General features: G+C 42.1%; 1 protein-coding gene across 16 annotated transcripts in view; it reads right to left on the reverse strand.

Moving 5' to 3' along the window:
• GREB1 (growth regulating estrogen receptor binding 1) overlaps positions 1 to 14,271 on the reverse strand; it is a 147,232-nt gene that overhangs the window by 25,174 nt on the left and 107,787 nt on the right. For all 16 annotated transcript variants that reach the window (XM_053285601.1, XM_053285607.1, XM_053285608.1 and 13 more), the window contains 7 exons: positions 13,453 to 13,623; positions 13,149 to 13,334; positions 10,370 to 10,720; positions 7,289 to 7,417; positions 5,598 to 5,723; positions 1,112 to 1,309; positions 848 to 1,028 (listed from right to left, as the gene is read on the reverse strand). In XM_053285601.1, the coding sequence (XP_053141576.1) occupies positions 848 to 1,028; positions 1,112 to 1,309; positions 5,598 to 5,723; positions 7,289 to 7,417; positions 10,370 to 10,720; positions 13,149 to 13,334; positions 13,453 to 13,623 (1,342 nt within the window). The remainder of the gene's footprint in view (positions 1 to 847; positions 1,029 to 1,111; positions 1,310 to 5,597; positions 5,724 to 7,288; positions 7,418 to 10,369; positions 10,721 to 13,148; positions 13,335 to 13,452; positions 13,624 to 14,271) is intronic.

Consider the following 14,271-nt stretch of genomic DNA (forward strand, 5'->3'; position numbering starts at 1 on the left):
ATTTTACTCTGCACCTTTTTCTTTCAACTCAAAGACTCATGAAGGTCCAGTAGTAAAAACAAAACCTGAATGTTTAATAAGTCTTTATCTGAATTGCTGTATTAACGTTAAGTAGATGTTAAATTAGTTTTTTATCACTGTCGGGTCATTTACACACACACCCCAAATCTTGGATGTAGAGTGTTTCATTTTCCTCGTTCACTTTAATTGAAGTCTACTGCTCCAATCCTATACACATCCTATGCAATCCATAAAAAAACAGTAGGGCTTACTTCCTAGCAAACAAGCATAGGATCAGATTGTTAATGACCCCAATGCCATTTTAACAAAACCTTCATATGAAAGAGGACAGAAAGAGTGTGTGTATGTTAGAGAGAGATCGAGATCTAGAATTTGGACCAGAATAGTCGGTGTGATTCCATTTTTAAAAAATTGTTCTTGAAAATCCCCACACCACTTCCTCCTTGTAATCACAATTTCATCCATGTGTGAAATGTATCAACCTCCCACTATCATGTTGTCCTTTAGGAACCCAAGGTCATATTACATCTATCACAGTTGCCCTAAAAATAGAAGTTCTTTCAAAATCTTAAGGTACAATATATGCAAAAGCAGATTTATGAATTGACAAAGAGAGTTTCAAAATATCTTGCATGCCAGCTTCATTTAAAGTTTACTTAGGTTTTCCACCACACACCAAGCCAAAGTGAGGAAAATCAGTGAAAGTGACCAGCTGCTGCTAACACTGGAACCAAGAAGCCTTTGTTTTGTGTTGCTCCACCTATGCTCAAGGGACATAACAGCATCCTTTCTAACTACATGCCTTGAAAAGCTAAACCATTCTTACCTCACAAGGTCCCAGTGAGCATGGTCGTGAATCAGTACAAAAAGAGTATGTGGATTCTGCATTGAGTTTTGTAAAAAGGCTTTAAATTTAGTCTGGGCTTCTGCATCCAGTTTTACAACATACTGTTCCACCCTCTGCTTTGTAAGATGCTCCTTCTCAAAACCAAGCTCTAACAGAACACCTACAAGAAATACAATGCATGTCAGTCATCCTCCAAACCCAAATGGCCAATGTTATTTTGTACATATTTGCGGCAATGAGCACCTGAATGCCAGAGGTGAAACAACGTTTGCTGATACGTCACTTCGGAAGGAGGGACGCATATCAGAAAATCAACTTTCTCAAAGGAACCCAAGTCAAGGTTCTGAGTGCTGGAGTCTGCAATGGAGCAAACATGAGACAGCAATTTCTGAGCCACTGCGAGCTGGAAGGGTCGGATCTGATGCGGCTCAAGGTTATAACCTAGAAGAAAAGCAAAATGATGGAAGGGGGCGGAAGATAGCATTAGACTATAACTTTTTTAAAATACTTACAAGTTTTGCTGGTTTCATTTATAATGATACTTAACATGTGTCTAGAACTTTCCAGTGTTGAAAGGACTTTACATTAATTATCTTGTTGTAATCCTTATAACAACACTGCAAGTATCAGCGGCTCACAGTCTGCTCAGTGAAACACAGACGGTTCAACTGTTGCAGAACAGGGCTATTCTACTGCAACTTAAAATGGCACAATTGCAGTTGCACCATGCTGCATCCATTATTTCCAATGGATGTGGCATGGTGTGACTGCAACTGCACATGGCAAAACTGCAATTGCAAGTCAGAGTGGAACACCCGTGTTCTGCAACAGTGTGGGCACTGCTGAACCATCTGCACTTCACTGTGCAGAATGTGAGCCATTATCCCCATATTGCAGCTGGGGCTGAGAAAGAATGGCTTACCTAAGACCACCAGGTGTGTTCAGGGCAGAGGCAAGGTTATACTGGAGATGTTCCAGTGCATCAACCTTTTGCACCAACTGTCCGAATGACCACTAGGGCAATTGGGAGTAGAGATAGTGAGTCAGGGTCTCCCTAACTGTTCTACCTGTCTCTACTCTATGACCCCTAATCTGATTCTTCAGCACTTCCTGTGCTGAGTCCAGGGGCATAGCAAGGCTGGAGTGGGCCCAGAGACGAGATTTTAAAATGCACACACACACACACCCCGCAAAGTCCAGGGCCTCCACACACCCCAGGCTCCCAAAGATTTAAGTCTGATATTTCAAAATAAGTATGCTGCCTGGAAATACATTTCACTGAATACACACACGCACACGTCACAATATATAGTGATATACATTGAGTACTATATATTTATGCTACTTTTAATGCCTAGAACACACTAGAAATAATAATTATTAAAATGGTCGCCTCGCTGCTACAGGTTAGCAAAGGAGACTTGCAACCATGCAGGGTGAGCCTATGTTTGTTTTCTCAGAATTCTAAACAAATTCAGTAAAGTTTGATTCCAGGAGGTTTTTCACACGGGGCTTTTAAAGCCCTTTTAACACACATCTCCTCTGGAATGGAGGTGCTGCATTCACATGTTGGCCAGATTTACCCTGAAGTCCCTGCAAGTTATTGGGGAGCAGTTCACACACAAGAAAAATAAAATAAAATAAAAGCACAACACATGCTTCACATTTCTCACTCAGACCTTCTGGGTAGCAAAACAACTTGAACATAAGTGCATTTATGAATGAATGAATGAAGAAATAAGTATAATATAATATTGTTTGTTCCAGAAGTTTTTGTAATTTTTTGCCATGAAACAAGCCACTTATAGGACTTTTTAGATAGGTTTTTTTTTTAAGCCAGCAAATTTTCTAATCTGTTTTAAATTAAATATCCAGAAACTTCTCAGTCTCCCTGCCACCATATCAGAGCCCTATGGCAAGCAGATCCCTATATATCTGGGGGGGGGGGTGTAACCACAAAAAGGAATTCACATTCTACCTGGCAAAGGCTGGGATGAGGATCTGCTGCAGAGAACTGTAGGTCCCACTCTGCCTGCCTCCTCCTTCCTGGCTTGCTTGGGGCCTGCCAGCCTACTCGAGTTCAGGCTTCAGCGAGGCCTACACAGAGGCCTCCCTGGAAGCCCTGCCCACCCACCGATCAGCTGAGAGGCAGGGAGAGAAGGAGATTGCGGCCAGGAAGGCAAACAAGAGGAGAGAGGGTGAACTGGGCAAGGGGCTGAGGGGCCTTGGGGCTGGGCAGGGGGCAATGGGGAGTCATGTGAGGTCTCTCTGGGGGGCCCCTACAGGCAGTGGGGCCCCCAGACAACTGTCTCCCCCTGCCTAATCGTAATTCCGCCCATGGCTGAGTCACAATCCTTCCTTTCCTCTTAGAGAGTAGATGGAAACATCTCCCTCTTTCCTTACCTACTCCTTATGCAGTCCTTTAGATTAGGATTAGTACTTCCCATCCAAGTGTACTTAACCAATAAATACTTAGTATTTAGTTCTACAAGAATCTCCATGTGTTTTCTCTAAATAGCTGCAACAACTAGACGCAAGTTTTGGGTGGTATAGAAATATTTTAAATACATACATACATACATACATACATACATACTAAACCACCCTTTGCTATCTACTCTGTAACTGGAGTGTGTGCTCATTCCTAGTGCTTTTCTTTTTACTACTGAGGGCAAAATTAACAACCCCCAACAGATTAAAACTAGGGAAATTATGATGCATAGCTCAGTTTCTTAGCCAATATGCTATATCACCTCTCAGTAGCATGACTCCTATAAACAGCTCATCTGAACATATAATTTGGTCCGAAACGACTCAGTTTGCTTCAGTTGTTTGTTTATGGCATATTGTGGTCTACATTATATGGGTTGATCTGCAGGGGGAGCCATGCACAAAGGATTCTGCCTTGGAGCAAGGAACTGGACTTGATGAAGACAACAAGAGGCAAAGAACACTCAAGAAATGGGTGGGGGGTGTTGTACAAAAAAGGGCTGCCTTCTCTATTGCTGCCTTCTCTATTCCAATGCATTTTGAGATCTACACTTTCATTCAAGAGAAGTAACCGCAACTATTAAACAAATGCAGGTCTAATCACCTATTAAGCTATGTTGCTAAATGGAGTAGAATAAAGCTATAGTTAATCACCAATGGAATCCGTTCATATTGCTAGACTAATTAAGCTAATTTGTCAAGTCTCCCAGAAGTCTTCTTTGCTAGCTAGGCATTGGTGCAATCTGGAGGATTTCTTTTGACTCACACAGTACCTTCAAAGGTTGGTAAGCATACAAAGTCCCACTGACCTAACATGCTGCTATGTGTTTGCCCATTCCTTGGAGGCGGGGGGCATTGTCCCTTAAACTTATTCTTCTGCCCCAAGCAATATCAATCAGGTTTCGAAAGAAGGTTTCATAAGATTTCATAGTGTCTCCTAACTAACTTGGGTAGCTAATGGTTAGGATTTATGAAGACATACTTCCTTATCACTGCTTTTGTATGTTGTGGAGCCATGGCCTCTGTTACTGTAGCCATTTATTTATAACCTTGCCCATTATCTTTTGTTCCACACAGCTAGGCTGCACTTGCTGCTTCATTTCTCCAAGGAGAGAGAGCGAAGTCCTGTCCAGAAAGTAGATGAAACTTGATTTAGGCCTCTGCAGGCAAACTTGCAATAGCTAACAGTGAAGATGATCAGAAAGTGTCTTCTGTTAACACTGGCCGACATCCAGACTAATGAAGAGATGATGTGCTGATGCTATGTGGGGGGGTGATGAAGCTGACTGTGACTCCTGAAAATATGTCCCTGAGGATCATACAGCCCTCAGAGACATATTTTAGAGAGTCGCAGTGGACTTCAGAAGGAAAGGGATATTAATTAAAACTACTCTGCCCTCATAGCACCACTGAAGCACCAGTGCTTTGTTAATCTGGATGTCAGCCAAGGCAGTAAAATGTTCTCATGCCGGCTTCAGTACTCTGGTTGTTTCCGATCTAGCTGCCTTAGGTTAATTGTAAAGTTGACTTCCCTTTAAAAAGAGGAAATTGCAAAATGTGGGTGGAAATTGTTTTTCTCCTATTAACCATGTTTTAGCTGGATTTGATTACTATTACGCTATTGCATCTAACCCATGGCTGTGTATGATAGGCATTTAAGGGCATAGACTGCTGAACCCAAAAACGCAGCTGAAGGAGTGGTGCCTGAGGGCCCGACTACATGTTATATTCTCCGTTTTTGCTATCAAATAGCAGCCACGTGGAGGTCAGGAGTTCAAGACTGGGACCAAAGTGCATGAGGGCGGGGTGTATTTAACCCTTTCCCACCACATCCCAACAAAGACAGCCTCTAAACAGAATATTAACCTCAGGAAAGACGGTGCCACAAACACCAATTGGTGCTTCCCTCCTGAGGGTAACAGCAGCTTTGAAGGGCCATTTGGGGATTTTCATAGGAACTGTGGTGTGAGATGAAAGGTTAAATGCCCCCTACCCATGCATCAGAGTCCCTGATCCTTATCAGCTCCCCACCCTGTACTGCTACTTTAAAGCAAGAAAAGCAAATGCAAATGCAAGCTCTAATGATGCTTCTAGTACCACATGTGGTTTAACCTCATATCTCAACCTTACAGGATTCTTATGAGACAAAAATGCCACTAAGAACTCCTTGGAAGAAAGAGGAGGCATACAAATGTAAAAAGGTTAGCATCCTCATCTGTTGCGATTACACATCACTTACTTGTACACACAGCTGTTCCCGTGACTTCCAATGCTGCTGGTTTATTCACTGAAGCAGAGAGAGATGATGAAATATGGGTTCGATTTTCTTGATAAAATTTGTCCAGCAAGACATCAATGTCACCATCTAGCAAAAATGAAAGAAAAAATGGCTGCTGTTCTCAGTGTCAAACCATGACATTGCACTCTTAATAATCTCCAAGCTCTAATCAAGCCATGAAGCTTGTTAAAATACTATCTCATTTCAACAAAAAAGACTACAGCCCTTACTAAGGAGGAAAATATTTGAAGATGGTGGACTGGTACTGGCAGGAAATGCAGCAAGCAAAACCAGAACAAATATTAAGGTGGCGTTTGGCCATATTCTTGACAGCTGAATCCCATGAAGTCATTTTCTTTGCTTGAGGGGCTGTGCAGGCTAGGGATGTGCATGAACCTGTTTGAAGGCCCTTTCAAGGGCCTCCGAACTGTTTCAAATGACCAGCTGTTCCACCAGTTCCACGGCAGGGGCATATTTAAGTGGGGGAGGGTGCCCTTACCCCTCCCACTGTGTTTCCCTTGCCAGCGTTCCATTTTAAAAGTGTCCGTTGGGGCGGCAGCGTACCTCCCCGCCACCCTGTGTCCTCTTTGGCCAGAAGTAACAGGAAGTACCCGGTGTGCATATATATACAGATGTATACATACACACACACACACACACACACACACACACACACACACTACCCTTCAACAAAGTATACTGTTAGAGGAAAGACATGCAGGGATGAGAGGTTGACTTTTACATATAGATCAAAGATAACCAGTCAGCTCTTCAGCTAGTTTTTGGTAAAAGCATACCATTATATTTCAAACCTTAATCACATTTCTTCATCTTGAACAATGAAATTATACAAAACGTGGGATACAATAAAAGTGAGCTCAACTAAGTATAATTTTGTATTTCCATTCTATACATTAACAATACTGGGATGGGACAACGAGGCTGAATTCTCAGTGAAGTAAAAGTGAGCAACTGACAAATTCCCAGAATCAGTTTGATTTCCCTGTCCCAGACATTCGCATTTTATATATGTGTGTATAAGGGACACCAGACCAAGCAAGTGTGGTACACCTTGTCCTGTAAAATCCAACTTTATATTGTACAATGCATTCTAAAAAGTCCTTTTTTATTGTAACTTCAGAGAGCATTTTCATAAAGCCTTTTAGTATTGTAACTTCAGAGAACTGAAGTTGAAATTTTCATATATGGGATGCTTTTGTGGTGCTAGAGTTTTCTAACAGCCCAGTCCTATGGGATGACATTCTGTTCCAGAGTGCCTGGGACATGCCCTAAAGCTCCATCTGCTAGAGCACTTGGAAAGCACCTGTTTTCTGAAGCTGCCTTCCTATTGCCATGCTGGCTCACAGGAGCCACAGAGATTTCTGGTAACACAGGGGGTTCCTGGGTAGCCAAGCTAAGGTACTTGGCTTCAGCCATGCCCCAAGAAGAATATCAACTGCATTGTTCAATTTGCTCTTTAGCTTATATTAATTTGTTGGATAGAGCTATCAGTCAAATAATACTTTGCTATGGAATTTCTGTCTCAATGTACATAATCTTATTGGATTCTCAGAAATGATCGGATTCTTGATCTGTAAGTTCTAGGAAAGCTTTTAAAACAACCCTTTCTGTATCGAGATCACACAATATACCTGGGCAGAGAGTACTGAAGAAGGCTCCTAGAGCCTCAACTTTCCCAGTAACTAGTTCATAACTAACTTCTTTCTGGTATTCCGCTGGAGTGAGCATGCTCTCAGACAGTATTCTTGCTTGGTATTTCCCTAAGTGATACAAAAAAAGAAAGGGGCTGTTATATAACAATTCAATTCAAATCCACTACACCACAAATAATCCCACACACCAATAAAATTTTACCAAACCCCCCAGGAATGGTCTGAAAACATATGATGCACCAACCTTGCTGCAACTAAGCAGGCATTGGTGTGATTGATCAGCACTTCAATGAAAAACTGCTTGGGAAACATACATGCTCCATGGAAGAAAGGCAGAGCACATATGCAATAAATAACTCTAGCTACCCTTTCTCAATAACATTTGGGTCACCAATATACCATACAGCCCCATTGATTTTACCAGGAATATAATTCCAAGCAAATTATGGAACTGAATACATAAGCATAATCATTGGTACTGCCATTTAGTTTTGGGACACTACTAAGCCCTATCCACACATTATGCTCAGCACTTGTATGAGTATTCACAGGTACAATTATTCACACATTATATTGAACACAGGTACAGCAGTAAACTTCCTGTCTGTCTGACACATTTGAAGGGCCTGTGCCAAGATTCACTTTTAAGGTGAGCACACGTAGTCATTCACACAAACATGTACATGTGTACAGACATCTGTATGCTCATACAACATAATGTCTGAATAGGGCTCTAGTTTTCACCATGATATCTTGGGTCATAGTGTTGTTCTACCATACTCTCTTGTGCCGTTTTGAGTACTTCAAAATCAGGTCTGGCATTTAATTCCCTTCTGAAATCAACTGAGAAAATCAGTTCTTCTGTGGAATCTAAAGAAACAGAGCTTACGCTCATTAACCTGAAATTAAAAGCAACACAGGATAAACCAACATGAACTGTTGGTTTATTCTATACTATGCTTCATATCTTCTGCCCTGTGGTTTACCTGACCAAGCACTACTGCTCAGGGTAATCTAGACATGTAGCTGAAATGGCAAATACATACATGAGCATAAGGGACAGGGTGGTCTTCAGGCCAAGCTAATTTAACGAAGGGAACGTGCAGAGCATGCACTGAGTTCTTTGTATATGTGATGCAGGGTGAAATTTAGGACTTAGATATTGAAAACCCACATCCAGATCTCTGCTCAAATATTAAGCACATTGGGAGGTCTCAGCAAAGCTATCTCACAGGCTAACCTCTTCCACAGAGTTGTTGTGAGGCTAAAATGCTGCTCTTTGGAACTTGGAGGAAGGACAAAATACAAATGTAAAAATATACATCTCCGCAACTGAAGGGACTGTGCTACCAGGAGCATTTCCCACACTGTGGATGAAAATAGGTGACTATAGACTACGCGGCTGCTGTTTTAAATCATTCTCTCATAGGTCCTTCCCACACACTATTAGCATGTACAGTGAACGCGGGGAGGGAGGTGGCATTGTGGTTGGTGCAGCCCAAGCTATTGTCGCATCTGAGCTGAGGTGCCAAATCCTACCTTGCCCCATGCCCCTAGTGGGGGCCAGCCCCCTTTCAAAATGAACCCTTGCAAGCTTTGAAAGTGATTGGGGGGTGCAGGGAGGAGGGCAGGTTGCCAGCAGCCTCCTCTTCTCTCTTTATGCTTCTTGCAAGTTCTACAAGGAGTGTGAGGAGCAGGCTTGGACTGGCCCACAGGGCAGCAGGGCATATTCCCGGTGCGCCCCACCCATGGGGCGCCCCTGTGCCCCGCTGCACTCGGCAGCAGTGAATACTCCCACCCTTAAATACCCATTCTGCTCAAAACCTGGTGCCCTCCCCACATACATTCCACCACCCTCTCAGTGCCCCCAGTCCAGTCCCGGTGAGGAGAGGCAGTCCTTGCAAAGCTTGCAAGGGTCCGTTTGGTGTTGAAGAGCTGCTCCAATGGCACATCTGTTGCTAGCCTGCTTGCGCCCTAATAATCCACTGCTTGAGGCAATCACCTCACCTTGCCTCATGAAAGGACTGCCCCTGATTGTGGCAGAAGATTCCACTTCCAGACCTTCATGTATTTATTTGAAGATCTGGAGTCATGCGCGCGCACACACCCCTACTAATGTACATACATAGCACTTCCTTCACATGTTCAGGAACTTGGAAAAGTAGGGGTCTCAAATGCATGGAGAAGAGCCCACCACACATACAGTTGTGTGTGCAGGTGTCCTTTCAGAACCTACAATAGACACACACAGGTTGTGGGACGTAGCCCAGCATCATGATGCCGCCACCCCCATGCACATTCCTTGTACATGTTAATAACCTCTGGAAATGCCAGTGCTAGTTTTAATGAATGGAGGGGCCATTGTTGCCTGTAAGCCCCAGCCACACAATGAGCTGAATGTTAGCACATTCCCACAAGAAGAGGCAAATGGGAGATGTGGTAATATTTGGCTTCACATGTGCCTGGAGCCTACCCACAACTAACTCTATACACAGCAGAAGGCACTAACATAGGATCAACCTGCTAATGGGATTTTCAATCTCCAGCCAGAAGTGCAAGAGAATCCCACTCTCAGAAGTACAGAGTACAAGAATCCCACTCTCAGAAGTACATTATAGTGACACCTGGTGCCAAATCACATTTTCTCTCAAAATTCTCCTCTACGACTATGGAGAGGAATATTCTGTGCATAAGTCCTGTGGAGACATTCCCCCTCTGCACCAACTGCCCAGAGTGCCTGCTGGCCCTACCCCCAACATCTGCCTCCCCACTCAGCTGAATGTCTGAAAGTGGCCTCTGAACACATACAGCTGTACATGCATAGACTTCAGAAGGGTGTGTACTGCAAAGACTGAATGTGCTATATGAGTGCATCCAATCCCTGAAGAAAGCCTCCTACAAATGTGCCCTTATGTGTTACATGAAATTCTGCTTCACATGGATAAACAGATAAATGCACCATATTGCCCATTACCTATTGGCCCTACAAGGGGCCAAAAGTGACAACCCACTCAGTAACAAACATGCTAGAACGTCCCATGCTTTTCCTTAGCAGCTCACCTGTTACAGCAATGCAAGAATCAATGGCTCTGTTCCTACAAGCGCATATGATCACCACATAGTTGGTCTTCACTAGTTTTCCCTCCATGAGCATCTTAAACATTTCTGAGAGCCCCTCCGCTAAAGAACAGTTGCACTCAATGATGTGGACGCTGTCATTACATGAGCTGGCTGCCAGTCCTGCTAGCCAAGGAAGCTGAGCTGATGTCACGGGTGCAATTTGGCCAGGGACCTGAGGAAAGGCTTGTGGAATGGCCTGTTGATACTGGCGGATTTCAGAAAGATGCGACTCTCGCCATGAACGCATGAAGATCTGTTCCAAGTCCTCGATCAAAGGAACCTGGTCTGAAGCTACAGAAACATTGACATGGCATCAAAACTAGGCAAATATTCGGAGTTAATCTGATAACCAAATGAGTCTCCTGTGTTCTGAGAATGACAACAAATATAAAGGTAGTTTTTAAAGTTCTGATTGCTTTGATTTTACATATAGCATGCCAAAGACCTTCCTAAAGTGGCACCTATTCAAGCTCAATGAGCACGTAACTCTTTGAGCCCTGCAAAATGACAGTACTGCCACTCTCTGATTCAAGCCCTTTCTACATTTTTGTTTAGGATATACTATTCTGGGTGAACGGGGGGAGAAGGGAGTCCATGAACCATACATAATCCATGGGTATTCTTCTGTAGCTCAAGAGCTCTTGGTGTTCACTTTGAATATTTTAAAAGTGATAATTCTGATTCTCATGCCGGTAGATAATATCTGGAAAATATAATGCTTGCAAGACATTTTGGGACATTTAGACATGAACTGTTTTCCTTGGCAAGCTTAGATAACTTGCCTCATTAGAGATTTCACATCATTTTTACCTCCAAAACTTCCTGGGTATATCTATTTCTAGTCTCACATCAGATATTTTACAATAAAAGATATACCACCTACCAGTGGTGGGCTGGTGTTCATTGTGTTCATGCATATCACTTGGGTTAATGATACCATTTTTGTGCTTGTGCAAATTAGATGCAAGTTGAGAGTTCATGTGCTGCACATGTGGCGCTAACTGTGAAATCTACTGCCCAGCTTAGATTGGGTATTTAATGTCTATCCATGTCTCTCCTATCCTGTGGGCTCAAGACACATTACAACATTTTAAAGTCAACAGCATTAAAAATGTACAGACTTTGGAATCAATAGGGGCCCTGGTGTATAGAGGATCTGTACATATGCACCAGCCAATCAGAAGGTTACTGCCATCTGCTTTGATAAGATATGAGAGGAGGATGGGTACAGGAGGGCTAGATTCAGTCCCCCAGAAGTCCCAAACAAGTGATTGTATCTGACAATGATTTTCCTAGTAGGTACATCCATGGATTCAATACAGCTACAAATCTCTGGTAAGGACTGTGCAACAAGTTTCTGCATGCATTAGACTCAATCGGGAGAGTGATCCATGTCTGAAAACATCTTTCAGATCTGGAATTAATTTGCATTAGGGATGTGCAAAACGATTCAGGTACAAATCGATTTGTACCCGAATCTAGCTGATTTGGGTAATTTGGAGACAAAACAAATTGCCCCTGTGGTCCATTGGCTAGATTCAGGTACAAATTGAATTGTGCCTGATTCAATTCAAATCGATTTGAGATTTAGATCCCTCCTATTAATTCCCCCAGATTCCCAGCTTTCTTTAAAAAAAAAAAAAAAAAAAAGCTAAGCTCTAGCCCTTGTAGAAGTGGAGTTATGGAGCAAAATGTGTGGTCACTGTTTTTCAAGTGTTTGGACTCTTTGGTGTATAATAACTTTCCCTCAATGAATCCCTATTAGGATTCGTTACACACCTTCATTTCTTCTATTCATTTTGACTGTCTTTTGGACGGTGCCAACTGTCAACTGCCATGTGCCAACTACAACCCACTCCCACTCGCAAGGCAGTGGGGTACTCATTTTAATTTTTAGGGCAAATAGAAACCATAGTTTGCCCACTTGGACAGAATGTAAAATATGTGTATTTGCGTATATAGCTATTTATATATGGTTGTAACTGCATTTTGGGTTGACTCAGTAAATGCAGCATGTGAGCAAAGAAAGAAGTGGGTAGAGGGGAGGGCATAAATGCATGTGAACCTACCTTAAGTTTTTATTAATCACAGAATGAAGCTCTCCAAAGATCACATTTTATAAACTGCATGCAACCATGCTTTTTTCAGCCATGCTTATTATTTGGCTGAGTCTCACTAAAATTAACAGGACAAGTTAGTCATGACTATTAATTCCCCCAGATTCAGGCTTTTAACTGATATTGTTTTGATTGTTTTGAATGTTATTTTTAGAATATTGTTTTTAAAAATTTAAATTGTGTTTTACATTTCTTGCTTTTAAATTTTTGTTTTGTTTTGTTTTTGTTTTGAATTAATGTTTTACTTTTTAATTTTGTTGTAAACCGCCCAGAGACGTAAGTTTTGGGCGGTGTAAAAATATGATAGATAGATAGATAGATAACTTATTCCATTAATTTCAATGGGACCTCTCATGAGTAATTTGGTCTGGATGTCAGCTTCTCTCTTGTGTCTTTAATATCTATAATATTTTATTATAATATTCATTTATTTCCTCTATAGTTTTAGCCACAGCTTATGAATTTCATTTACATGGTAGAAAAACTTCTTTAAAAACCCACTAACATCCTAAAGGCTCTTTTTCAGTGGCCATTTACAAATTCACCAACTCACATCAAAATCTTTGATTTGATTTGCTATGGGTTAAAGGAGCAAAACTCACCAAGTTGAACAAGGTAATAGACTGTTAGTAAGAGCTGCATTTCCTCTGAAATTGGCGGTATTGTGGAGGCTCCATATTGTTCATAAGCCCTAGAGAGAGACTGTGCATTCTTGTAGCATGTATATAAAAGGGGGCTCACTATGACATCATTAAGGTTCCCACAAAGATAAGGGAAGTTTCCATGCCCTGTGAAATAAAGCACAACATACAGGATTCCATGTGTTCAGTGCAAGAGCAGCGAATAAATTGCAGGCGGGTAAGACAAGCAGCCACACTTGTTTCATAGCACTTCTTCTTGCATTACCTTTAAATATGACTGGCTTTGCTTTATATATTTTCAGCAAGTTGTCAGGAACTAAAACTGGCTCTTCAGAGGCCAGCACTGGAGAAGACACTGGTCCTACCAAGGGTGCATGAGGTAGGCAAGACATTCCTCCTCCACTGCCTCCACCTCCACCACCACCTCCTCCTCCATCTATAATCAATTCAGAAATAAACAACTGCAATAAAGCAACAAAGAAAAAAAAACCACATACTTGCTAAAAATGTTGGCTAAAGAGGAGGAAAAAATCCTCCCATCTGCCTCTCCTTTCCATTTTATTAGTATTTTATAAATATAAATAAAATTGCATATGCTGGGCTTATTTAAAACACTTACTATACTTATATCCTATACCTCAAAAAGTTTGACAATTTGTTTTTTCGTAAGCTAATGATGAGCCTTTGGGCTAACTGCGGTTAAAGACTGCAAAATGTAGACAGTAAGCAAGAACTCAAAATGCATTTACAGTGTTCTGCAAATATGCAGTTACAGCATATATGCAGACACACATCTTTTAAGTTATATGTATTAGCAGGGGCACTCTTATGCCTGGACTTTGGGGCCCTTGAGTGTGCCATCGAGTCAGAGTCGACTCCTGGCGCCCACAGAGCCCTGTAGTTGTCTTTGGTAGAATACAGGAGGGGTTTACCATTGCCTCCTCCCACGCAGTATGAGATGATGCCGTTCAGCACCTTTCTATATCGCTGCTGCCCGATATAGATGTTTCCCATAGTCTAGGAAACATACCAGTGGGGATTCGAACCGGCAACCTCTGGCTTGCTAATCAAGTCATTTCCCCAC

This window comes from Hemicordylus capensis, chromosome 1, assembly GCF_027244095.1.
Source record: "Hemicordylus capensis ecotype Gifberg chromosome 1, rHemCap1.1.pri, whole genome shotgun sequence".
In the NCBI taxonomy this organism is placed as follows: domain Eukaryota; kingdom Metazoa; phylum Chordata; class Lepidosauria; order Squamata; family Cordylidae; genus Hemicordylus; species Hemicordylus capensis.